The sequence below is a fragment of the Macaca thibetana genome, chromosome 20 (genome assembly GCF_024542745.1).
Source record: "Macaca thibetana thibetana isolate TM-01 chromosome 20, ASM2454274v1, whole genome shotgun sequence".
Taxonomy (NCBI): domain Eukaryota; kingdom Metazoa; phylum Chordata; class Mammalia; order Primates; family Cercopithecidae; genus Macaca; species Macaca thibetana.
This window is the reverse complement of record NC_065597.1, coordinates 34201225-34225769: the sequence shown is the minus strand read 5'-3', so window position 1 is coordinate 34225769 and position 24545 is coordinate 34201225. Positions and strand designations below refer to the sequence as shown.

Below are 24545 nucleotides of genomic sequence, written 5' to 3'. Positions count from 1 at the left end.
CGTGCTTGTGGGCAGGTGGTGCCTTTATCTGGAAACCCTCTTCATAGCCTGGTCAACTGGCAAGGTTCTTCCAAGGAACCTCCACCATGAAAGCCATGAATGCATCTTCAGAGACTCCAGTCCATGTGTAAATAGCTCAGTGGGCTGGATGGGAGGGAGCAGATGGGGAGAGGCATCCAGCCGAAGAGGACTGGAGTGAGCTGGGAGAGGCTGATGGAGGTCAGGAGGGGCAGGACACCTACCTGGGAAATCTTCAGGGCCCCTTGCTCTCCCTTATCCAATAGGCTTGAACCTGAATAGGGGCCTTCCTGACTTCATGGCACTCCCCCTGCCCCCTATCTGCCTAGAGGACAGTGGGCCAGGCTGGAAGAAACCCTCATGTACAGTTTCCTCAAAGCTGTACTTATCCTACACCATGGCCATGCTGGCCACACCCTCTGGGGGGCTATGCCACCTGTGCGCACACCTAGGGGACCAGATGCACACGGTCTGTCCTCCAGCTCCTCTCCTGCCTGCGTCCTGGCACCTTAACTGGAGGTGGTGGGAGCTGGGACCAGTGCAGCACCCTTGCCAGCCATGGTGGCAGAGGACAGCCAGTGCCTCTTCATGGAGACCCTGCAGCAGGTGGCGGCATGCCCCAGGGTCCTGTCTCTGTCCCTCTACCTGGGTTTGGAAAACTGGAGTCCGAAGCTTTAGTGACTGTGATCGAGGAAGGACAGTAGTGTTTGCAAACCACATGAGCAAAGGAGAGAGCAAGGTCCGGCCCCGCCCCTGTTCCTGGTCCGCGAGGCTTTGGGCCCTGTGGCTCAGCACCTCTGAGCCTCCCGTTCCCTCTCTACGGAGTAGCTGCTGCTGACTCTCCATGTTGATGCCAGGGCATGCAGGACAACAGAGGCAGCCCAGGGAAAGGAGTACGCCATGCTCCTTTGGATCCAGTTTTACCAGCTCTGTGTCCCTGGGCAAGCTCCGTGTCCCTGTGTCCCTGCTATAAAATGGGAATGATAGTACCTCCTCACAGAGTGGCCCTGGAAGCATGTGAGGCCAAGTGCATATCCTACGGTTTGTACTCATGCATGGCTCCCTTCTCTGCCCCAGCTGCCTCATGAATCTCTGCAGACTAGTCCTTGGGATACACCCCACCCCCAGCTTGCTAGACTGCAGGACCCCATGGCCATAAGCACGTGCCCTTTCTCCTCCTTGCTTTACCTGGGAGAGCCCATGGGGAGCACAGGTAGGAGCTTGGTGTCTGCAGCAATGGGAACGTGCCCCACTTTCATTGGCAAATCTGCTACCTGGGCTCCCCTTAGACCCGAACCACAGGAGTGGGCCTTTGAGGGTCTTGGGGGTGGTAATTTTGCTTTAATGTAGAGAGAAAATCCAAGGTTCAGTGCTCACAGATTCAGATGGAATCTCAGACATCTTCTAATGCAGCACTCATTCAAACTGTCTGTGGCCCTAGCGGCATAGGAAACGCAAGGGCTCCCAGGCTTCCATGCCGCAGGACTTCTCAGAGCCTTTACCAGGAAAGCAAAGGAGAGTTTGCCTTGTGTATCAGATCCTATCAGGCTATGCACAGTCTTGGGAACCCTTCTCTGGCCAAGCACCCAGCGAGGTGTGTGTGCTCCTGATCCTGTTAGAGGCGGGGGAGTGGAGATGGCTCAGTGTTCGAACCCTCTCCGTCCCCTATCCCCTACCCCTCACATAGCCTGAGTGGCACTTCTGGGTTGGATCTTCTAGATCTTCTATGGTATCTATCAAGAATGGCTCCTTTTAGGAAGAGGTGTGGAGCCTGCCTGCCCTGGGTTAGAGTCCCAGCTCCGTCTCAGTCTTCATTTACTCATCTAGCAGTCACTGGGATCATCTGTGGACCAGGCACTGTGCTAGGTACTGGAGATGCAGGTGGTGAGCAAGACAGGCGAGACAGCAAAGCTGAGCGAGGGATAACACGTAAGCAAATTGCAGAGTCTTGTCAGTGTTGGGTGCCGTAAGGGTAATAAATCACAGTAATACATCACATGGAAGCAAGTGATGGATGCGGAAGATAATTTTAATTGGGTAGTCATGGAAGGCTTCTCACAGGAGGGGACATTTGAGTTGAGGCCTGAGAAGGAGGCAGTCAGGGAAAGGGTCCTGGAAAGGGTGTGCTATGTTGAAGGAAAAGTGCGTGCAAAGACCCTGAGGTGTGTCTGAGGATAGAAGTCTAGAGTGGCTGGAGTTGGTGACTGCAAGGAAGGGATGGGGTGGCATAAGGTTGGGGGATGGGAGTAGGCTTGTGGTCACTGGCTTGTGATTTCAGCAGTCCTGCTGCTCCCTGAGCCTCAGTTCTCTGACTTACAGAATGAGCTTCATCATTTCGGTCCCCGCCCCCACCCTGGTGGGGAATGTTATAGGTGTGAAGTAAGACAGTGCTTTGGCTTTTGGCTCTGGGCAGCGATGAGCTATTGCAGTTATTTTTATTATTACCATGAGTGGGATGTTTAGGGACTATGGGTGGGGCTGGGGAAGCTGTGCCTCTGTTTCTCTGGGTTGCTGTTGTAAGTGAGTACTAAGTGTATGTAAAAGACATGGCGTGCCTCGTCTGTACCTCCCCCCAGGTCCCCTGAACCACAGTCCCCTGCCAGCTCCCTTTAAGCCCAGGATCCTTTGATGCAACAGAGGCCGCCTTCTCCAGCCGGCAAGCACTGTGAGCCTTTCCGGGAGAAGGTTTCACCAGAGAACAGCAAGTCCTTTCTTTGCTTTCTTTTCCTCTTCCTCCGGGGGCCAAAAATAGGGCCTGAATGGGACCCAGCTCTGGGCCTGCAGTGAGACAATAGCGGCCTCCTGACTGAAGCTGCCTCCTGGCTCTGCTCCACAGAGGGGCGGAGGAGGAGGGGAGTTGCAGAGACGCCATCCCCTCAGCCCCAAGCCCCTGCTGCCTTTCCCATGGTGTCTGCCAGAAATCATCCCAAAGCCCCTTCCTCTGTTGGACGTTCCCCTCGGAACGTGATGGCCAGTGGGGTTCCCTGCTTGTGTTCTCAGAAAGTGCTTGTAGCTGGTTGACTGAGACCCCAGGACCTTTTGCACCCCTGAGCAACCCCACCCTATCTGCTGGCCTGTTGCTGGTCTGGAACCGAAAACCTCGGTGGGGGTTCTAACTCCTGGTTCTCTTCTGTGCCCTGTCTGGGGAATATCACAGTTTTTATGCCCTTTCCCCTTTGATTCAGTGGGTATGAGAAACTTAGAGATCAAAGGAATGTGCCCTCTTGGAAGAGAGTGAGCTCCCTGTCACTGGAGATGTTCAAACAAAGTTGGCTGAGCATGGAATGTGGGGGAGAGTTAGGGATTAGTCAAGCGCCAGATGGACAACTGGTCTTGATATCTTCATGTCCCAGAGAAGATCTCCGTTTAAATTCCATACCCCTCCCTTACCAGCTAGGAGGCTCACGGCAAGTCACATCCCCGAGCCTCTGTTTCCCCATCTGTAAGGTGGGTCCCATAGGGCTAACCTTGTAGAGTGGTAGAAATGGATCTCCAAAATGCCCAATGTAGTTCCTGGCACACAAGAGGAGTTTCAGAAGCTCTGCCTCTATTTTCCTCCCTCCCCAGACTGGAAAAAGAGAATCTGAGCGCTTAGCCCCCTGGGAGCTCTAGAAGGAAGCCAGGAGGAACCTCCAGGCCTAGGGCTAACTCAGAAGGGGGATTCTTGGTAGGCTGTGGCAATCTGAGAAGGCTTCCTGGAGGAGGTGGACCCTAAGGAGTTTTCAGAGAAATATGATGCACACATTGTGCTCACAAAAGCCAATGGTGGGATTAGAGGGTGTTCTGCTTGTTTTGAGGCCAGGGCCACAGTCTGGCAGCTTCTAGAAGCAAATCCAGCTATTGTTAGGCATAATTTGGTTACTGGGTGGCCTGCACTGGGTTCTAAAAAAGATTTGGTTTCGGGCTGGGTGCAGTGGCTCACACCTGTAATCCCAGCACTTTGGGAGGCCAAGGCGAACATATCATGAGGTCAGGAGTTCGAGACCAGCCTGGCCAATATAGTGAAACCCCGTCTCTACTAAAAATACAAAAATTAGCCGGGCGTGGTGGCTCACGCCTGTAATCCCAGCACTTTGGGAGGCCGAGGCGGGCAGATCACAAGGTCAGGAGTTCGAGACCACGGTGAAACCCCGTCTCTACTAAAAATACAAAAAAAAAATTAGCTGGGCGCAGTGGCGGGCGCCTGTAGTCCCAGCTACTCGGGAGGCTGAGGCAGGAGAATGGCAGGAACCCGGGAGGCGGAGCTTGCAGTGAGCCGAGATCGCGCCACTGCACTCCAGCCAGGGGAACAGAGCGAGACTCCGTCTCAAAAAAAAAAAAAAAAAAAAAAAAAATTAGCCAGGCATGGTGGCGGGTGCCTGTAGTCCCAGCTACTCGGGAGGCTGAGTCAGGAGAATTGCTTGAAACTGGAAGGCGGAGGTTGCAGTGAGCTGAGATTGCGCCACTGCACTCCAGCCTGGGCGAAAGAGTGAAACTCCATCTCAAAAAAAAAAAAAAAAAAAAAAAAAAAAAAAAGATTTGGTGTTAAAGTCAATGTTGACAAACTTGCAGATTTCATGTAAAAACCTGGGGCTCTGCCTCTCTGGAGAAATTGGAAGCTCTGGCGCTTTGTGGTCCCTTCAAGACAGGCAGGTGTCCCTCAGGCTCAGGATCTCTATAAATCGCTGTCCTAACCCCTGCCCTCCCTCCTGCCAGCTCCCTGTCTGGCCTGGGCAGCGTCTGAGTTGAGGACTTGGGCACAGGACAAGTTACGGGGCCACATTGCTTTGCTGGGTCTGAGCCAGGCTGTGACGTAGTCCCTGCAGCTGCCAACGGTTGCCAGGGCAACGGTTGCCAGGGGCTGCTGTCACCTGCGCCCCTTCTCCCGCGCTGGCGGCTGGGGCTTCTCAGCCTCTCTTCCCTGGCTGTCCCCTTTGTTTGAAACTCCAGTGAGGGAGCAGTGGCTGGGGTGGCACAGCTTCAAAGTCTCCGTCCTCTTGAAAAGAGGTGGTGGGGGGGAGATTGACACCAGCCCCGCAGGCTACTGCCTGCAAACAAGAACCCCTCGTCTGCCATGCACATTCTGTATGTATGTATAGTCCGCTTGACGCCACAAAGGAGTCCAGGTACGATTCTCCCGCCTCCTCTCCTCCCCATCCCTCTCACTCCTGCTCCCTCTCCCTGCTCCCCGCTTCTCCCCTGTCTTCCTCCTTCACTCTCCTTCCCCTCCAGTTCCCCTCTTTCCTCCCATCCCTTCCCCTTTATCTTTTTCCTCTCCCCTGCATCCCCCTTCTACCCAACATTGATGGTGTAGCCAGTGGGTGGGGTGGCACTAGGGACCCTGGGGGGGGTCAGATGGTACTCCAAGGGACTTGGGCAGTTAAAGACAGCAGCTTCAACTAAAAGGAAGTGGTTGGGGGTGAGAGTTCTGCACCCCTTCCTGCAGCCCAACCCTTGCTGAAGATTCTTTTGGGTCCCTGGGCTGCACCCCAGGGGTCAGAAATAAGCCTCCGACAAGTCCAGGGCGTGAGGGGACTGGAAGTGCAGGAAACAGTCGCCAGTGGGGCTGGGATCCAAGGTCACCTGGGTGAGTTCCGATGGGCCCCCCGATTTGGGCCCTTGGGAGGATGGCGTCCAGCTGAACCCATGGAAACACATTGTGGGAAGCTTTCTTTACTGTCACTTTTCAAGAGATACGCTTTCTAAGAGTCAGGTAAGTTCGGGGGGAAATAAGCTTCGAGATGAACAGCGTGTGTCCTGGAGGCGGCCCTGGTTCACATTTAACCTTCATTACTCACTTAGCTGTGTGACCTCAGACAGATAACTTGACCTCCCTGGGCCTCGCTGGCCTTTTTTTTGAGTGGGTGTGATGGTACTTGTCTCAAGGGTTTTGAGGAGGCTTAAATGCGTGAACATGTGTAAAAAGCTCACAATCCTGTTTTGCATTTTCAAAGAGCTTAATGAACACGGTTGTGTCACTGGAGGTGGTGAGCACCCCGCCTGTGGAGTGTACAGCGCCTGATGCTCAGTGATGCTGTGCTGTGTGCTCAGGAGCTGGGATGGAACTCAGTGCTTCTAATTCCCTTCCCTGGACGGGGCCCAGGCGCAGCCAGGCTCGGGTCCCCAGCCTTGGTGGGGGAGAACTTTGTCCTACTCAGCCTACTTAATAGGGGAGGGTGCTCTCAGCCCCTCAGCCAGCAATCCAGGACCTCGAGGAGGGGGAGGAGAAAAGAAAGGGAGGGTTGGTGGCCAGCGTTGGGAATGCTAAGTGTCCTGTGCTCCAAAGATGGGAGTTTTGCCAGACCTGGGGTAGCTGAACTGCTAAACAAGGAGGGAGGTGACTGAGGCTGACCTTGAGGGCCTGGCCTTGGGCAACGTGGGAACACAGATGGGGAAGGGGAACCTCAGCCAGACAGTTGAGGTCCGGCTGTGGTTTGAGAGGGAAGACAGTCTGGACAGGCCAGGGGAGACGGCTCAGCATCCTCTTTGTCCCTTGCTGCCAGCTCGGAGGTAAGCTCTGTTCTTACCTGTAGACATCCTGAAGCCTGCAGGAGCCTGGAGGGCTCTGACTCCAGAGAAGGCGCGCAGGGGACAGGCATCAGTGTCGCCCACTTGACAGGGGAGAAAATAAGGCCCAGAGAAGGGACAGGCTGACCCCAAGCTTCCAGTTGCCTGCAGAGCTTGTCTGAACCTTATGCCCCTAACTCCTGCCACCCCTGCTCTAGGCATGTACATTCCCTGGGCAGGTACTGACGGGCGTATGCCCTGGCGCCCAGGAGGCTGGCCTCAGCTGCTTCTTGGAGACGGCCAGGTGGAGACTTGGCCATGAGCCTATGCCTGGCTGCAGACCACCCCAGGAACATAAGCTAAACAGGTCTGCACCGGAGTGCTCGGACTGCTGGCTCTTTGGCTCTTTGAGATCCCTTCAAGACAGGCTGGTGTCCCCAGTGCCTTCCTAATCCCTGTTTTTCCTTTAGGTTCTAAGTCTCTTCAATCAATTCTAAAAGTTTTGTTTGTTTGTTTGTTTGTTTTTTTGAGACAGGGTCTTGCTCTGTCGCCCAGGCTGGAGTGCAGTGGTGTGATCTCAGCTCACTGTAACCTCCACCTCCCGGGTTCAAGTGATTCTCATGCCTCAGCCTCCCGAGTAGCTGGGATTACAGGCATGTGCCACCATGCCCAGTAATGTTTGTTTGTTTGTTTGTTTTTTTAGAGATAGGGTTTCACTGTTTTGGCCAGACTGGTCTCAAATTCCTGACTTCAAGTGATCTGCCCACCTTGGCTTCCCAAAGTGCTTTGATTACAGGCATGAGTCACCGTGCCTGGCCTCCAAAATTCTTCTTCTTCTTCTTCTTTTTTTTTTTTTTTTTTATTAATTTGCATTTAGAGACAAGATCTCACTCTGTCACCCAGGCTTGAGTACTGTGGCACGATCATAGCTCACTGCAGCCTCAAACTCCTGGGCTCAAGCAATCCTCCTGCCTCAGCCTCCCAAGTAGCTGGTACTACAGGCATGCACCACCACGCCTGGATTGAATTCCGAAATTCTAAGAGGCTTTGATTCTCATCTCCTAAAATTCTTGCATCCTCATATTCTTTCTCTCTCTTTTCCAACATCCTGAGTGTCTTAGCTGCTTGAGATGAAGTCGCAGGCCCAGCTGGCCACGGCCAACTTTAATGGAATGGCGCACCTGGGGACAGCCCTGGCAGTGCCCTTTTCCCCACAAGCTGGTGCTGCCGGCCGAAGGGAGGTGGGATAGGCCCGAATATACCCCAGGCTCACCAGGGACCTCTTTCCTGGAAGTGTCAGGGATGATGATGAGTGGCCCTGGGGAGTGCCTAAGTATCTCCTCTAGCTCATCTCATGCTAGCTAATGACCTTTGGGACAGCTCAAAGGGGAAGAGTGGGGAGGGGGCTGGAGGTGCTGGCAGGCTTCTGTGTGGCGACGAGATTTCTGAGAGCTTTTCTCCGTGTTGATAACAGGGGTCCATGCAAAAAAGGCTCTACCTTCACGTTGGGCTGGGAAACTCCCAACCAAGCTTTATGGGTTTCTTTCCTGCAGGACTTATCAGGGCCTTTGATACGCTAATATACAAGAGAAAGCATGACCCCCAACCCTTTCTCTAATATGGGGACTAGTGCTCCCTGAAAGTGCTTTGGCAAGTTACCTCATGGTAAAGATGGGGAGACTGAGTCCCAGAGAAGAGAAAGAACTCAAAAGACCACAGTGGCTAAAAGTTTGGGCTCAGAGGTTAGGCGGACCTGAGTTTGAGTCCCGGCTCAGCTGCTTATTTGCTGTGTGATCTTGGGCATAACTTAACCTCTTTGGGCTTCAGTTTCCCTGTCTTTAAAGTGGGGACACTGATAGCATTTGCTTCACCGAGTTGCTGCGAGGATTGCATGATTCACGGGCTCTGCTGTTAGGGTTATTGTGAGGATTGAACAATTAATTTTTTGCCAAGTGCTTTGCAGGATGCCAGCGGCTAATTGAGCACTTGGTGAGTGGAAGCTGTGATCCTCCCTCTCCTCTTAGAATCTCCCTGGATTCCAGGGCTCTTTTCACTGCACCAGATAGGACCCCTGTTTAGTCCCACTCATCATCTGTCATCCTGCCAGGCATGGGGACTGGGAGGATGTGGGGGCCTGAGGCCAGGGCACTGGGACTCTCACAGATATGTCACAAGGCTGGCATCACAGGGAGGAGGACCAGTGTGTGCAAAGGCTTGGAGGTGGGAGCATCCAAGGCCAGGCTCCTTCCTGGCTGAGTGACTATATGTTGGCTTCTCTGAGGCCTCTTAAGTAAATGCCCAGTTCCACATACGGGAGGCACAAGGGCAGCCAGCTTTGGACAACTGAGTCTCTGGGAGGACTCAGAGTCCCTTCCCATGAGCGGGTCCTTCCCTCTCAGGCTGGCAGGGAGTGCCCCAACTTCTCCCCTTTGTCAGTCTCCCCACAGGGTGTGTCTGGGCAGGCAGAGGGTCGTGTGGCCTAAGGACTTGGCTGGACCAGAAGCTACCGGGACAGTGAGACCTGAGCTGGCGGTGTGGGGGGGTGTCCAGCAGGTCTGGTGTAAGAGTATGAGCCTCACCCTGGGCAGTGAGCAGGTCAGGCCTGGGCACCCGCTAGCCTCCGAGGCAGGCAGCTTGCTTCATTTTATTCTCCTTTATTGTAGGAAAATTCCTGAAAACTGAAGTCACTCTGCTTCCGCCAGTGATCCTGGAACACCCCTGCTGGGGAGCTCTCTGTGGTCACCTAACTTGGACTTCAGTCATTCACTTGGGCAGTGGGAATGGGGGAGGGGAGTGGTTCGGCCTTTGCAAGCTGTTATCCCAGGACCCATGGGCGCGGCTGAGGGGCTAGGGGACTGGGCTGGGAGTGGGGCGTGGCCCTGAGTGCCACCTGGGTCTGACAGGGGCGTCTCCTTTGAGCTGTTGGGTACATGCTATTTCCAAGTAAGATTTACTTTTATAAAAAACGTTTGGAAACCGTTGGAGGGAGGGTCCTCTCAGACGCCACCCCACCCACCATGGAGGAAGCACCTGCAAGAGCCCTGCTCTTCACACTGTTCCCCGCCCTCCCTGTCCCCTCCCCAGCTTTGAAGTCTGTTTGAGCGGCTGCCTCGTTCCTCCTCTGCGGAGCTAACTTGCCTCCTCTGTGATGCTCCCAGCCTTCTCTTGCTTTCTCCTCCTGGCCCCCTGGGTCCCTATGTATGCACGGGCACACACACTCATGCGCACACACACACGCACACTCATGCGCACACACAGGCACACTCATGGACATACACACTCATGCACAGGCACACACACTCATGCACACACACGCACACCCATGCACACTCATTCACACACACATGCACGGGCACACACATTCATCACACACTCATGCACACACACTCACACTCATGCACGGGCACACACACTCATGCACACACACTCATGCACGGGCACACACACTCGTGCACACACACACTCATGCACGGGCACACACACTCGTGCACACCCACATGCCTGTGTAACTGGCAGGAGTTCATCCTCACCCTGCCCCCTGACTCTCCCAGGCCAAATTCTTGCTTCCAAAGGCTCAGCAGCTCCGTGTTGTGCCCCAGCAGCCCACGGGAGAGCAGCTGCGGACGGGAGGGGAGCTGGGGCAGTGGAAGTTGAGCTGGGACCTTCCCATCTGCCTCTCCCAGCGAGGATCAATTTGAGGGGAAGTCCTCCAGGTGGGCAAGACTAGGCTGGAACCTGGAGATCGCCTCCGGGTCTCCCTCGTTCCTCCCTCCTTGACTCCCTTCCCACCCCGCCACCCCCCACCCGATGCCTGCCCTTCTCCTGATGTCTTTCAGGAGGCCCCTTCCAGGGCCCTGCTAAATGCTAGGGGAGCCACAGAGGAGCCTGATGGGTCCGCGTCACAGGGCAGGGAAGAGGCGGTGCTGGAACGCAGGCTGCCCTGGCCCCGAGTCCAGGCCCTGCCATCTAGCAGCTGAGGGATGCGTCGCTAGTCCCTCCCCTCTCTGACCATCTCTAAACCAGGGCTGCTGGTGCCTATCTCTGGTTCATAAGCCCCTGGTTCCCAAGCCTGCAGTGTGTTGATCAACGGGATGCTTGTTACAGCCAAGCTCCCAAGCCCACCCCATCAGACCCTCTGTGGGCCGGGACTGTGTATCTGCATTTTAGCTCACTCCCAGGGGGAGGTCTGAGCACCGGCAGGCTTGGGAGCCTCTGATGTGAGCATCTGTGGCAATGGGGGAGCGTGTCATGTTGAGGGTGGGTTGTGGGCCGGCAGGAACACGGGTTACTTTTGGCAAGGAATGGACGGGTAGCTGAGGCTTCATGGGGACGACTTGTCTCAGCTCGTCTCAAAGATGAGTGGAATGTCACAGGGCTAGGTGTTATCCAAGGCAAAGGGACAGCAAGGGGCAAAGGTCTGGGGATGGGATGCCTGTGCTCAGGGGCGGGCAGTGGCCGCTGTGTGTAAAGGGAAGAAGGAAGCAGTGGACGGCCAGCTTCGTGAGTCTTCCCGGCAGGAGACGGCAGAGAGGCGCCTGCCCGGGAAGGGTTAATCCCAGAGCCATCCAGGTCCTGTCCACTCAACTTCCACCTCCATCCTCCGAGGAAATGGGTTTTCCAGGAGCTTGGCCTGGGCAGCGGTGACTCGTGGCTCCACACGGAAGTGACTCAGGCCCCCTGGGAGAAAGTGAGCCGTGGGTCCCCCCTGCCCACCGTGCAGAGGGGCAGGGCTGAGCTAGGTCTGGAGCTGGAGCCCTGGGGGTGGGGCAGGGGATGGGCTGGGGGTGGGGTGGGGTCTCAGACAAACTCCGGCCATCCTCCACTCTGTTGGATCCTTGGGGAACCCCATGATGTGGCCCCCATTGTGTCAGGTTGGACCGGCCTGTTCTGTCCTGTGTGTGTTTACGGAAGGTCTGAAGTCAAGGGCGGCTGCTCTGGAAGCTGGGGGTGGCAGCGGCTTCCCTGGGCCTCAGCCCCAGCACCCTCTCTCCCAGGCTGGATTCTCTGTGCTACTCCCCATTCTCCTCTCCTTCCCTTTGGGGGGATTCTAAAGCCAGGGGGTTGGAAAGGATGTACATCTCCGGGGCCTTTACCAATGCCAGCTCTACAAGGAGGGGGAGGCTTGGCACCATGCCCATGTGATCTCAGAACACACAGCCTTCCCCAGCCTCAGTGTCCGCATCTGTAAAATGGTAGCAGTGGGACCGGCATCACAGGGTGGTTCTGAGGGTTTGGTGTGATACCACGGACGTTGCCACTGACATTATCATTGTGGGGATGTTGCTAGAATGCCCCCTGCTCAGCTACTCCCTCTAGCTCTGTGTGAGCCAAGGCAAGGCCCTCGCCTGTGGGGCCGTGCTTGGTACTGAGCGCCTGATGGCTGAGGCCCTGTAGCGCTGGGCTTCTGCAGCTCCAGAGGCAGAGACAGGTCAGGTCCCAGGGGTCTGTGCGGAGACTCATGCTACATCCCTGGTGCCTGGGTGGGTGGTGGGCAGCTGGCAGCTGTGCGTGTGGGGGGCAGACCTGGAGGGGTGGCATAGGCAGGGATGAAGGAAGGGCGCTAAGCAGACAAGCGGGACAGTGCCCCCTGGCCCCATCTGCGTGGCGACTTCCTTGTCCCCAGCCCAGCTCTCCTGCCCCAGTGGGCGTCTGGAGGAGGGAAGTTTTCTGGGTGGGGTTTCGGCCTTCCATTGCACTCTCCCGGAAAGGAAGCTTCATGCTCTAAGAATTTCCCCTCAAGGTGCTCCGGTGGGTGAGCTGGCTGCTGGGGGCCGCAAGGAAGAGAGGGAAACAGGGAGGAGGGGCCTGTGACAGGCCCAGGGGCTGAGCTATTTCGAAAGTAGAGCTACTTAGCTGAGACTCACGGCGCCTGCCTCTAAGCCCTTTACAGGCATCAATTCTTTAATTCTCACAATGACCTTTGAGGTGAGCTTGATTTCTTTATTCTTCTTTACAAGTGAGGAAAGCGAGGCCCAGAGAGGGTGAGTAACTAGCCCAAGGACACACAGCTAGTGAGGGAGTCAGGATTTGAACCCAGGCAGTCTGGCTCTAGAGTCTACCCCTTAGGTTAAAGGAAGCCAGGCAGCCCCTCCCCATCAAGCCTAAAGCATGTTGATGGAGCCAGAGCTGTCCACCTTGGAGTAGTTGTTCAAACAGCTGAGGTGGAGTGGGGATGAGTCAGGAAGTGGTGGGGACAGTTGGTCCCTTGTGTGTGTTTGGATTTCTTCCATGGAACCCCATGTCACTTCAATTGTTTCATACCAATGATGGGGAGCTCACTACCTGTACTCCCCTCCTTTACTCTCAAGGGCCCATCCAGGAGGGCTGAAGTGAGGCAGTGGTTCTGCTCTGTCCTTCAGCCATGCTACTAGTAGTGAAGGCTCACTTTGAAGGTCCGTAAGCCAGGGAGAGGCATGGATTCTGGCCAGTTCCTTCCTTGCTTGCTGTGTGACCTCAGTAGGTCACTGGCCCTCTTTGGGCCTTGGATTCAAATTCTCCAAATGATTTGTCAGCTTCGAGTTTACAGGTGGAGACTGGTGGTAGCAGTGAGGGGCTGCTTGGAGAAAGTGGCATTTGGACTGACAATCAGGGGGGACAGCAACAGAGACTGACAGGAAGCAGAAGGAAAGAAGGGGTCTGGGAATCCTTGTCCCCAGATGTTGGGTTTCCTTCCGCTGGTCGGAGGTGGCAGGAGGCAGTTTCAAAAGGAATCAAAATGCTTACAAATCACAACCTGGGAAATGGTGCCCTTCCCTAAAACACTTCCACATCCTTCTTCTCAAAGGGCCCTGTGATGCCACCAGGGCAAGATGCTGAGCCTATTTGACCTATGACTGAATTGACGAGGCCTGAGAAATTGAGGTTCCATTTCACATGGTGGGACACAGGGGATAGGCTCATGATCGAAGGGGCCAGGTTTATTTGAGGGAGGACTGGCCCAGGAAGGAGACACCGAGCTCCTGCCTGGGACACTCCTGCTTTTAATGCTGCTCTCAATTATTCGGTTCAAAAGCCACCTCTTCCTGAAAGTCCTCCTTGGTTTCTCTCAAACTCAGACTCCATGTGTGTTCTCTGGCTTGTGGCCCATGAGTGCCTCTGTCACTGTGGCCAGCTGCTGTGCCACACAGGATGAGGTTCTGTCTGTGTCTATGGGCATCCAGCTCTGCCACAGGGCCAGCTGGCCATAGGGAGGGCCAAGCCTTCTGGCAACTCTACAAGTACCAGGGCCACAGGTTCCCTGCCAGGCACTACAGTCCTGACCAGGCAGGGAAAGCTCCTGGCCTCAGGAGCATTTCTGGGCAAGTCATTTAACCACATGGGCCTCAGGTTCTCCATCTGTGCAATGGATCAATAGCAGTGCCCACTTCATTGGGCTGGAGTGAGAATCAGTGCAGATGTGGGGGTGGGACGGGTCAACACAGGGGCTGGCAGATAGTAGCCGCTCAGCTAATGGAGAGCTTGGGGGGTCAGATGTGCTCCGTCCTTGCCAGGGCGGGGCAATACCGAGTCCTTATCCCCAGCAGAGACCCTGGTCCCTTTGCTGTTCCAGATGCTCCGGGCCCTGGGAACTGGCGCCCCCTGGTGGTCATGATAGGAAGCGCCCTTCCCCCTGGCTCCTGTAGAGGGCGTCGCGGATGCATCGATCCTTTAGTTCCTTCACTGTCCATCCCCACAGCCTTTATCCGGCAACCTCTGTACAACCAGGGCCTGCCCACAGAGATGGATCAGGTGCTCCCTGGCTGACCAAGGAGGAGGGAATGCACCGTCTCCCACTACCTGGAGGAGGCTAGAGGCGGTGGGAGGGGCTTCGGCCAGTGGTGGGAACCAAAGGAGGCTGGGACTGACACTGGAGGGAGTTGAGAAGGGCTTCCTGAAGGAGGTGTCCTCTGAGCTAGGTCTCAGGAATGATGATAGGGAGGTAGCTGGGGAGAACTCTGGGAACCCCCTTTTGTCTGTGTTCCCTCCGGGCCTGGAGGGGCAAGGTGGTGACGGTTCTAGGTAGAGCACTCACACCAGATTCTAGACAAGATCACACCGTCACTCTGGGTTCAAGAGGGAGGCACTATGATTAGCCCGATTTTGAGTGACTTACACAAGGTCCTGCAACAGGTAAAAGGTGGAACTGAGACTGGAACTAGTTGGACTCTGAAAGTCCGCCTTGGTTTCTCTCAAACTCAGATGGCAGCTGTGGCCAGCTGCTGTGCCACACAGGATGAGGTTCTGTCTGTGTCTGTGGGCATCCAGCTCTGCCACAGGGCTAGCTGACCATAGGGAGGGCCAAGCCTTCTGGCAACTCTACAAGTGCCAGGGCCACAGGTTCCCTGCCAGGCACTACAGTCCTGACCAGGCAGGGAAAGCCCCTGACCTCGGAAGCATTTTTGGGCAAGTCACTTAACCACATGGGCCTCAGGTTCTCCATCTGTGCATCTTTTTTTTTTTTTTTTTTTAAAGCAGGGTGTCACTCTGTCACCCAGGCTGGAGTGCAGTGGCACAGTTATAGTTCACTGTAGCCTTGACCTCCTGGGCTCAAGTGATCCTTCCACCTCAGCCTCCCTAGTAGCTGGGACCACAGGCATGCACCGCCATGCCTGGCTAATTTTATTTATTGTAGAGATAGGGTCTCACTATGTTGCCCAGGCTGGTCTGAACTCCTGTGCTCAAGCGATCCACCTTTCTTGGCCTTCCAAAGTGCTGGGATTATAGACATGAGCCACCGCGCCTGGCCTCACTGCCTCTTGATGATCAGCTTCTGGCTGCACTGGAGAGGTCTATGGGCTGTTTCCACACTTGCCTCCTCACCTCACCTCCCACATCCATGCCACACTGGCCTCCTCTTCTGCAGGGCCAGCCCAACCGCCACACAGGCCACACTCCCAGCTAACACTCCTGGCCTTTTCCAGGTGGTGACTTCCAAGAGTGACTCTGTGGGAGGAAAATGACTGCCCAGTCGCTGCTGCAGACGACACTGTTCCTGCTGAGTCTGCTCTTCCTGGTCCAAGGCAAGTCTTCCCAGGGCTCCCCTGGGCTGTTGGAACTTATGTTAAAAAGTCCCTGTGCCTAGGGTGGCTGACGGCATACATGCTAACTCCTTTAGGCAGGTACAGCTCAGCTAGTAGAGGGTACCTTGGAGAAAAGAAAAAGACACTCCTTTCTCCTGGCAGGTGCAGCCCCGCAGTGCACAGCTTAGGGTATGGAACCTGGATGGGGTCCTGGTCCCACTCACCTTTGCAGCCAGAGCATTCTTGTGCAGTGTACCACCTGCACAACCGTCTATGGCAGCCATGGCCTCATTAAATACTTCATTGCTGTTAAGAGTATGTTTTGCCTTTGAAATTACTATTTGTTTTCAGTTTCCTTGTTTTATAGTTTGATGCTGATAAGTTTTAAGCGGGAAAGACTAATACATTTTTGTAGACCCTTGGAATGTGTGTGAGTCTCAGGCTCCAAGTTCATATGTACTCAGCCTAGGTCCTGTCCCCTTCCATGCCTTTGGTCAGCCCCTGCCACAGGGTCCCATCTGCAGCCTCTGCCTCCTCAGGTGCCCACGGCAGGGGCCACAGGGAAGACTTTCGCTTCTGCAGCCAGCGGAACCAGACACACATTAGCAGCCTCCACTACAAATTCACGCCAGACCTGCGCATCTCCATCGAGAACTCCGAGGAGGCCCTCACAGTCCATGCCCCCTTCCCTGAAGCCCAGCCTGCTTCCCAATCCTTCCCTCACCCCAGGGGCCTCTACCATTTCTGCCTCTACTGGGACCGACATGCTGGGAGATTGCATCTTCTCTATGGCAAGCATGACTTCTTGCTGAGTGACAAAGCCTCTAGCCTCCTCTGCTTCCAGCACCAGGAGGAGAGCCTGGCCCAGGGGCCCCCACTGTTCGCCACTTCTGTCACCTCCTGGTGGAGCCCTCAGAACATCAGCCTGCCCAGTGCCTCCAACTTCACCTTCTCCTTCCACAGTAAGGCAAGAGGGAATAACTTCCAGGCAGAGGGAATAACTGGGCAGTGGTCTGGAGGCAAGGAAGGCAAAACGCAAAGTGGACTGGGCTCGCAATGTCAGATCAGGAAGCCTGAACTTTGCTCACAGGCACTGGGGAGCCAATGAAGGTATCTGAGGAGGGGAGGAGTGTGATCTAAGTGCTAGGATAACAGGCATGAACCACTGTGCTTGGCCCCACTGTCTCTTTATGGTCACTTTGTGGGCAGGCAGGGGTGAGGATGGAGGGGCAAGGGCCCATCCTGAGGCTGCAGAGAAGGTCTTGGTGAAGGAGGATGAGGTCTGAACAGGATGGGAGAGCAGAGACTGGAAAGGGACTGAAGATCAAGGGCCAGGGGAAAAATTCTTCCTCAGCATCAGTGTAGACTGTTTATTTCCTTTCACAGAGGAGGAAACTGGGGCACAGAGAGGCTGCCTAAAGCTGCACAGCTAGCCAATGGGAGAGCCAGGATTTGAACCCAGCAGCTGATTGGAGTGGGGTGGGGGTGAGGGGCGGAGCACGAGAGGTCAAAGGTCAGGAAAGCAGTGAGGCTGACTCTGAGGTCCAGAAGCTGCATCTTCCCCTTTGAGTGTGACAGGTTCCATGTGGCCACTGCCATTCAGCACCATTAAATGCTGAACGGTGGCCAGGAAAGGAGGAGCATCAGAAGCAGCTTGAAGGTTTACTGGGGGGTTTTCATGTCTTTCCAGCACCTCGAGTTTGAGGCAGGGCTTTCAGGGCTGGAGGGCACAGCACTTTGATTGTGTTAGTGTAACAGGCTAACTGACTATGTCCAGTGCAACTGGCAGGGCCAGGCCAATCAGTGGTCGGGGGGTCTCCACACGCCAGGCTGGGATTCTGCCCTGCAACCTGGGAGGATTTAGGCCAAAGTTGGTCCTAGTTGCAAATTGGCATTCTGAAGACCAGACTGAGCCTGGTCTTGTTTGACCTGTAGAGGGTTTTTAAAAAACATGGACCAGGGATTTCAAATCGCCTAAAACCCAGGCTTTCTGGGTTATGCGTTCAAAAGATGTGGCTACCCAGGGCCTGCCTTCCTCAGTGGAACAGAAAGTATACTCTCTAACCCCCACTGTCTGTCTTCCTCATCTGACTCCCAGCTAATCCCTGGAGATACGTTAGTTGGCCGCCTTTGAGTGCAGGCTACCTGGGCAGAGGGGCCCGAGCCTGGAGTCAGGGAGGCTGGTGGGTGTGGAGTCCCAGGAACCACCACCAAACCACCAAGCCCCCCACATCCCTCCTAAGGAGGCCTGGCTGGACCCTCCCTGCTCCGTGTGTGTAGCTGAGGGCGCCTGCAGAGGGTGCTGAGCAAGGCGCATCCCACCCCATCCCACTGGGGCTGGCGTTGCTGGCGGGTTCTGTAAGACACAGCCCCCACAGGCTGGCCTCATCTGAGTGACCTTGGCAGAGTCCACTCTACTTCTTGGAGCCTCAGTTTCCCCTCTATAAAGTCAAGATCGAGGCATTCAGAGTCTTGTCAGGGTGGCAGGGGGCAGAATGGGAGGGTCCTGGGGCCTGAGTCAGCAGCCTCGGCGGGGGCCTGTCCACCCCTCCCCCAGGTCCTCCCCACACAGCTGCTCACAATGCCTCGGTGGACATGTGCGAGCTCAAAAGGGACCTCCAGCTGCTCAGCCAGTTCCTGAAGCATCCCCAGAAGGCCTCGAGGAGGCCCTCGGCCACCCCTGCCAGCCAGTAAGTGTGGCACCTGGGGCTGTGAGGGGAACCAGGAAGGCATCAGAGATCTGGACCTGGGCATGGCGGAGACCTGGAGCGGGGGGCCACTGCGAGGCCTTCCCTGGGACTGGAATGCTTCCTTGATTGATCTTTCCACCTTTTGGGAGTCAACACAAGCCCCCCAGGCTGAGCTCCTCTCCCGTCTGAGTCATTAACCAACATTGCATCCACCATCCCAAGCCCTCCTCCCTCACGTAAAGAAGGGACAGGTGGTCCATGGTACAGCCCAGCAGACCAAGGCTCAGAGATGGCAGAGCCGCTCTAAGGCCACGGAGTGGGTTGGCACAGGCAGAGCTGGGCCCGAATCCACAGTGCGGAGTCCCAGGACAGCCCCCACCACCCCATTGCTCTCCTTTCCTGTGGCTCCCAGGCCCCCTGCCTCCTTTGCCTGACCCCACCCCCAGCTCATTCTTTCTCTCCCTCATGCACACAGCTGCCTGCTTTTCTCTTTTGTCTGCTCTCCACTCTCTCCTGCCCACCCAGCCCCTCTCTCTGCCTCTGCCTCTTCCCTGTGTCTCTGTCTGAGTGTCTCCTCCTCCTGCCTCAGTCTCCCTGCTGGCCCAGCCCCCTCCCCACCATCACCGCTGCTTTCTCCTCCCTGCCAGGCAGTTGCAGAGCTTGGAATCGAAGCTGACCTCTGTGAGATTCATGGGGGACACGGTGTCCTTCGAGGAGGACCGGGTCAACGCCACGGTGTGGAAGCTCCAGCCCACAGCCGGCCTCCAGGACCTGCATATCCACTCCCGGCAGGAGGTCAGATGCGGGCTGGGCTGGGGCTGGCAGGAGGTGGGGGCCGTGAGCACTCCCTGAAGCTCAGTGCCCCTGCAGTCTCTCCCTGGGGCCTCCTGAGAAGGTTCCAGGCCCGAGGATAGCCATCCTCAGTCAGTAGCTCAACCGTGGGATTGAGGACCCTGCGTGGGCACAGCGGCAGGACCTGCTTCCTATACCAGTCTCCTGGGGCCACCCATGTGAACAGAAGAGCAGCCCCTAAACGCCTGTCCGTGCACCCCCTTTTTTTTTTCGAGACAAGGTCTTGCTTTGTCACCCAGGTTGGAGTACAGTGGGGTAATCATATCTCATTACAGCCTCGAACTCCTGGTCTCAAGCAATCTTCCCACTCCAGCCTCGTGAGCAGCTGGGACTACAGGCTTGCCACCACACCTGGCTTGAAAAAATTCTTTGTAAGACCAGGTGCAGTGGCTCACTTCTGTAATCCCAGCACTTTGGGAGGCCGAGGCAGGCAGATCACTTGAGGTCAGGAGTTCGAGACCAGCCTGGCCAACATGGTGAAACCCTGTCTCTACTAAAAATACAAAAATTAGCTGGGCATGGTAGTATGTGCCTGTAATCCCAGCTACTCGGGAAGCTGAGGCAGGAGAATCGCTTGAACCCGGGAGGCAGAGGTTGCAGTGAGCCGAGATCATGCTACTGCACTATAGCCTGGGCAACAGAGCGAGACTCTGTCTCAAAAAATATTTTTTATTTTTGTAAAGACAGGGTCTTGCTATGTTGTCCAGGTTGGTCTTGGCTTCCTGGGTTCAAGCAGTCCTCCCGCCTTAGCCTCCCAAAGTGCTGGGATTACAGGCGTAAGCCACTACACCCAGCCACACCCCCGTATTGAGACTGCTCCCTGAGTGGCTATGGTTAGCTGGGAACCACCCACACCGCCCACATGGCCATCCCCCACTTGGCTGCTGTAGGCAGAGCTGGCATCTGAAGCCCCAGACAACAGAACAGAACCACGTGGTTCTCCCAGGGCTATTTGCCCTGGAGTCCTGGATTCTAACCACAAGACTCCCCAGCCAGAGCTGGTAGCAAGGAAGACAGGGATGAGGAGGGCTGTCATGAGTCAGGCTTGACTTCCTGAAGAAATAGGCTTAGAAGTGGCGGTGTCAAGGAAGGGATGGATGGGGGTGTGTGTGTGCTGGGGCGGGGGGCACGGATCTGGGGATCCACATTTGGCTGAGCCCTGAAGGGACCTCTGCAGCAGGAGCAGAGCGAGATCTTGGAGTACTCGGTGCTGCTGCCTCGAACACTCTTCCAGAGGACGAAAGGCCGGAGAGGGGAGGCTGAGAAGAGACTCCTCCTGGTGGACTTCAGCAGCCAAGCCCTGTTCCAGGTATGGAGTCCTCATGCCTCCCAGGAGAAAGCAGTTTTTTTCTGACAGAGGTGGAAAGAAGGCGTGCAGATGAGCTCCTTCCTCTGGGAGTCAAAGCCTTTCCTTGTAAAGTTAGAAATTGCACTGCAATGTACAAATCTCCCTGTGAGAGGGCTAAGCAATGTTCTTCTGACTATGGTGTAAATGACTACACGGGCAAAATTGGTTCCAGAGGGAGATGCAGCATCTCAAGGCAATGTGCTGGGAGAGAGAGTTATCTAGAGAGAGTAAGGGGCTTCTGGGCCCTTCTTCTCAGCCCTGAACTCCCTCCCTACGCTCTTCCCCTAACCCCATGTATCTAGGACAAGAATTCCAGCCAAGTCCTGGGTGAGAAGGTCTTGGGGATTGTGGTGCAGAATACCAAAGTAGCCAACCTCACGGAGCCCGTGGTGCTCACCTTCCAGCACCAGCCACAGCCGGTGAGTGGGGACCAGCCATCGAGGGGACAAGCGCCCCTCGGCCATATCGCCCTTTCCTCTCCCTCCCTCCAGACTCATTTGTCTTTATAACGAAACGATTGCCTGATTGAGGGCTCCAGCCAGTCAGGTCCAAATGGGGCAGGTGGTGGCTTGACTGTGTTCTAGGCTTCCTCTGCCTGGCCCGTAAAGCAGGGGGGAGTGTAACAGAAGCCACTCTCCTTCTTTCTTGTCCCTACAGAAGAATGTGACTCTGCAATGTGTATTCTGGGTTGAAGACCCGACATGTGAGTATGCAGGGGTCTCAGGGCTGGACAAGTATCTGAAAGAGAAATGGAGTCCTGGGGGGTGGTGGAGGTGGGGTTAATCACCGAGGGCTTCCTGGAGAAAGGTGGACTTTGAAGAGAGAGCAATAGCAGGCTATGAGTAGGCCGGGCGGAAGAATGACACAGTCGTGCTTTTGGGGGTGGGCACAGTGGGGTCCTGGAGGACTGGACTTGATTGGAGCCCCATGCCGTCCCCTCCTCAGTGAGCAACCCGGGGCGTTGGAGCAGTGCTGGGTGTGAGACCGTCAGGAGAGAAACCCAAACATCCTGCTTCTGCAACCACTTGACCTACTTTGCAGTGTTGATGGTGAGGGTCCCCGCTCCCGCCCTGCACTCACGCCCCAGGCCGTGTGCTTGTTCTGTGCAAGCACTTTTCATATATTAAGTCATTTATTCCTCATAACAGCTCTCCAACGTAGCTTCTATTGTTGTCCCATTTTATAGATGAGGAAATGGAGGCTCAGAGAGGTTAAGCAATTTACCCATGGCCACCAGCTAGTCAGTGAAAGAGCTGGTTCGTACAGACCCTGCTCTTTATTCCCAAATTTTGGTGTGTGCTAAAATGCAGATTCCTGGCCCTCACCTGGAGTTCTGATTTGGCAGTGCTGGGGCCAGGAGTGTTTCTAATGATGCCCCTGAGGTGGCCTCTAGTACCCCCAACACCGCAGAATTCATGCTCCCAGGACTGCAGGATTCTGCCTGTGGGTATCCACCTGGGGCTTGAACACCCCTGGGTGTGGGAATCTGGTTCCCTCACAGGAAACCTATTCCCATGTTCAATGTTGTAGAAGAATCATCAGTGCCAGGACAGAATAGGGGTTCTCTCATGAAAGGTTCTTGGCCTCTGTGGGTCAGGAAGCCCCTTGAGAATGTGGTCAAATCGAAAGACGCCCCCACTCCAGAAATATGCATTCATGGGACACATTCTGCTCAGTTGGGAGAGGGGGTTCTTAGGCTTCTGAGGCCCACCAGGGGCCCCAGGTTAGCCCCTCATGCAGGGCAAGCCTCCAGGTTGGGTGGGGGACATGGAGGCCAGCCCTCACCTGTCTCCTGGGGCCAGGTCTCCTCGGTGGAGGTGGATGCCGTGCACAAGCACTACCTGAGCCTTCTCTCCTACGTGGGATGTGTCGTCTCTGCCCTGGCCTGTGTCGTCACCATTGCCGCCTACCTCTGCTCCAGGTGAGGCCTGAAAGGGGTGGGACAGGGGAGGGGACCCTCCATTGCACACACCTCCGCCAGGGCACCACACACACCTCTGGTCGTGGCCCACCCGCATGACTTGGAACTGTGTGTGTGGTTAGGGGAGCTGTGGCGGGTACAGCATGCTGACCCCTAGTGGCCATATCTCCTCCTCAGATCTGTGGTGTTTGGATAACATAGCATTTACAAATTTTAACTGTCAACATTTTATTTATTTATTTATTTATTTATTTTTTATTTTTTATTTTATTTTTTGTGAGACAGAGCCTTGCTCTGTCACCCAGGCTGGAGTGCAGTAGCACGATCTTGGCTCACTGCAACCTCTGCCTCCCGAGTTCAAGTGATTCTCCTGTCTCAGCCTCCTGAGTAGTTGGGACTACCGGTGCCCGCCACCATGCCCGGCTAACCTGTGTATTTTTAGTAGAGATGGGGTTTCACTATGTTGCTCAGGCTGGTCTCAAACTCCTGACCTCAAGTGATCTACCCACCTCAGCCCCCCGAAGTGCTGGGATTACAGGCAAGAGTCACTGCGCCCGGCTAATTGTCAACATTTAAAATTGAGGGAGTCCCCCTAAGAATCTGTTTCTTTCTTAGAGTAAGACAGGAAAGCAAACCAAAAAATTTAAAAAAGGAAAGAATCTTCATTTCTGCCTTTGAATAAGCAGATTTGTGGGAGCACTGGGTGGACAGAATAATATCAAAGCGATAATGATCATTCTTAACATGTGTGTCCAACTTCCCACGTGCCATGCACTGTTCTAAGTGTTTTGCATGTGTGAACTCAGTTCTTCCTCACAACAGCCCTATGAAGCAACACTCAGAGAGGGTAAGTGACTTGCCTGAGGTCACACAGTGGGGAAGTGGCAGAGGTCAGATTGTCAGTGCTTGACTTGGCCTAAATTGGGGTTCACTTGCCCTCAGTGCTGAACCCTTTTGGATAGAGAAGAGACACCCTCAGTTCTCACTGTCCCCAGTCACGAGGAAGGAGGAGAGGAAGGCGAAGCTGTATTTATGTGTGGGCACAAGCATGTGTGTGCATATATGACTGTCATGTGTGTGCACAGCTGTGTCCCCGGGGAACTAAGTAGGTAATGGTGATGAGGAAGGACAGGTGGGTGATGAGATGGGCCCAGCGGAAGGCTGGGGGTGGAGGCAGAAGTCCTCAACAGCCAACTGCCCACAAACATGCCCAAGGACACAGCACAGGAACCCTTAGGAACTGAGCACCTTATCTGGGTCAGATGCTTTGTGTCAGTGTAACTCTCACCCGACCCTACGAGGGCACCATTCTCCCACTTCACAGATGGGCAAACTGAGAGTCTCAAGGGGAAGGGACCAGCTCAAGATGGTGCCATGAGTTAGGGGCAGGGCAGGGTGGGACTCCAGGGTGGTGATGCTGGGACCTGCATGTTCTGCACCACCCTGTAGGGCCATGTAGAATCCTGGAGTGGGGGTGGGAGGTGGGGTGTGCACACATTGACTTGCAAACCTCAGACAGACCGATGCGCGCAGCCCACACTCAGACTCACAGGTGCACAGTCGTGCAGACAGACAGGCAGACACAGAACGTGGACGGCATGGATTCTCCAACACGGTGAAAATGCCAAAGTGTTTGGCATTCTCCGACTTTGGGGGTGTCTGGTTTATTATCGTGGTTGATTTGTCTTCCTCGCTCTGCCTGGCTGAGGCTTCTGTTAAACGTGCACATGGCGCCTGAGTCTGTGGGTGCTGGGCACACAGTAGGTGCACAGGGGGATGTGGGGAACAGCTTGGCTGTAGCCACAGGAATAGGATAGGGGGCGTGTATGATTGCATGTGTGTGTCGGATTTGGGGGCAGTCTGGGAAGGATTCCTGGAGGAGCTGTGGGCACACTCCCCTCTCTACCTTCCCACACTGGCCCACCAGGGTGCCCCTGCCGTGCAGGAGGAAACCTCGGGACTACACCATAAAGGTGCACATGAACCTACTGCTGGCCGTCTTCCTGCTGGACGTGAGCTTCCTGCTCAGTGAGCCGGTGGCCCTGACGGGCTCCCAGTCTGGCTGCCGAGCCAGCGCCATCTTCCTGCACTTCTCCCTGCTCGCCTGCCTTTCCTGGATGGGCCTCGAGGGCTACAACCTCTACCGACTTGTGGTGGAGGTCTTTGGCACCTACATCCCTGGCTACCTGCTCAAGCTGAGCGCCATGGGCTGGGGTAAGTTGGATGGGGGG

General features: G+C 55.3%; 2 protein-coding genes across 2 annotated transcripts in view; one reads left to right on the top strand and one right to left on the bottom strand.

The window, feature by feature from the left end:
- Positions 1 to 24545, bottom strand: part of CIAPIN1 (cytokine induced apoptosis inhibitor 1) — a 321083-nt gene that overhangs the window by 209554 nt on the left and 86984 nt on the right. The gene's annotated exons all lie outside the window — the stretch shown is intronic.
- ADGRG1 (adhesion G protein-coupled receptor G1) overlaps positions 1 to 24545 on the top strand; it is a 45666-nt gene that overhangs the window by 6150 nt on the left and 14971 nt on the right. Inside the window, exons 2-11 of the mRNA XM_050773177.1 lie at positions 15405 to 15503; positions 16043 to 16465; positions 18061 to 18193; positions 18841 to 18988; positions 20223 to 20354; positions 20696 to 20812; positions 21051 to 21096; positions 21339 to 21442; positions 22196 to 22314; positions 24242 to 24528. Of these exons, the coding sequence (XP_050629134.1) occupies positions 15440 to 15503; positions 16043 to 16465; positions 18061 to 18193; positions 18841 to 18988; positions 20223 to 20354; positions 20696 to 20812; positions 21051 to 21096; positions 21339 to 21442; positions 22196 to 22314; positions 24242 to 24528 (1573 nt within the window). The 5' untranslated portion in view covers positions 15405 to 15439. The remainder of the gene's footprint in view (positions 1 to 15404; positions 15504 to 16042; positions 16466 to 18060; positions 18194 to 18840; positions 18989 to 20222; positions 20355 to 20695; positions 20813 to 21050; positions 21097 to 21338; positions 21443 to 22195; positions 22315 to 24241; positions 24529 to 24545) is intronic.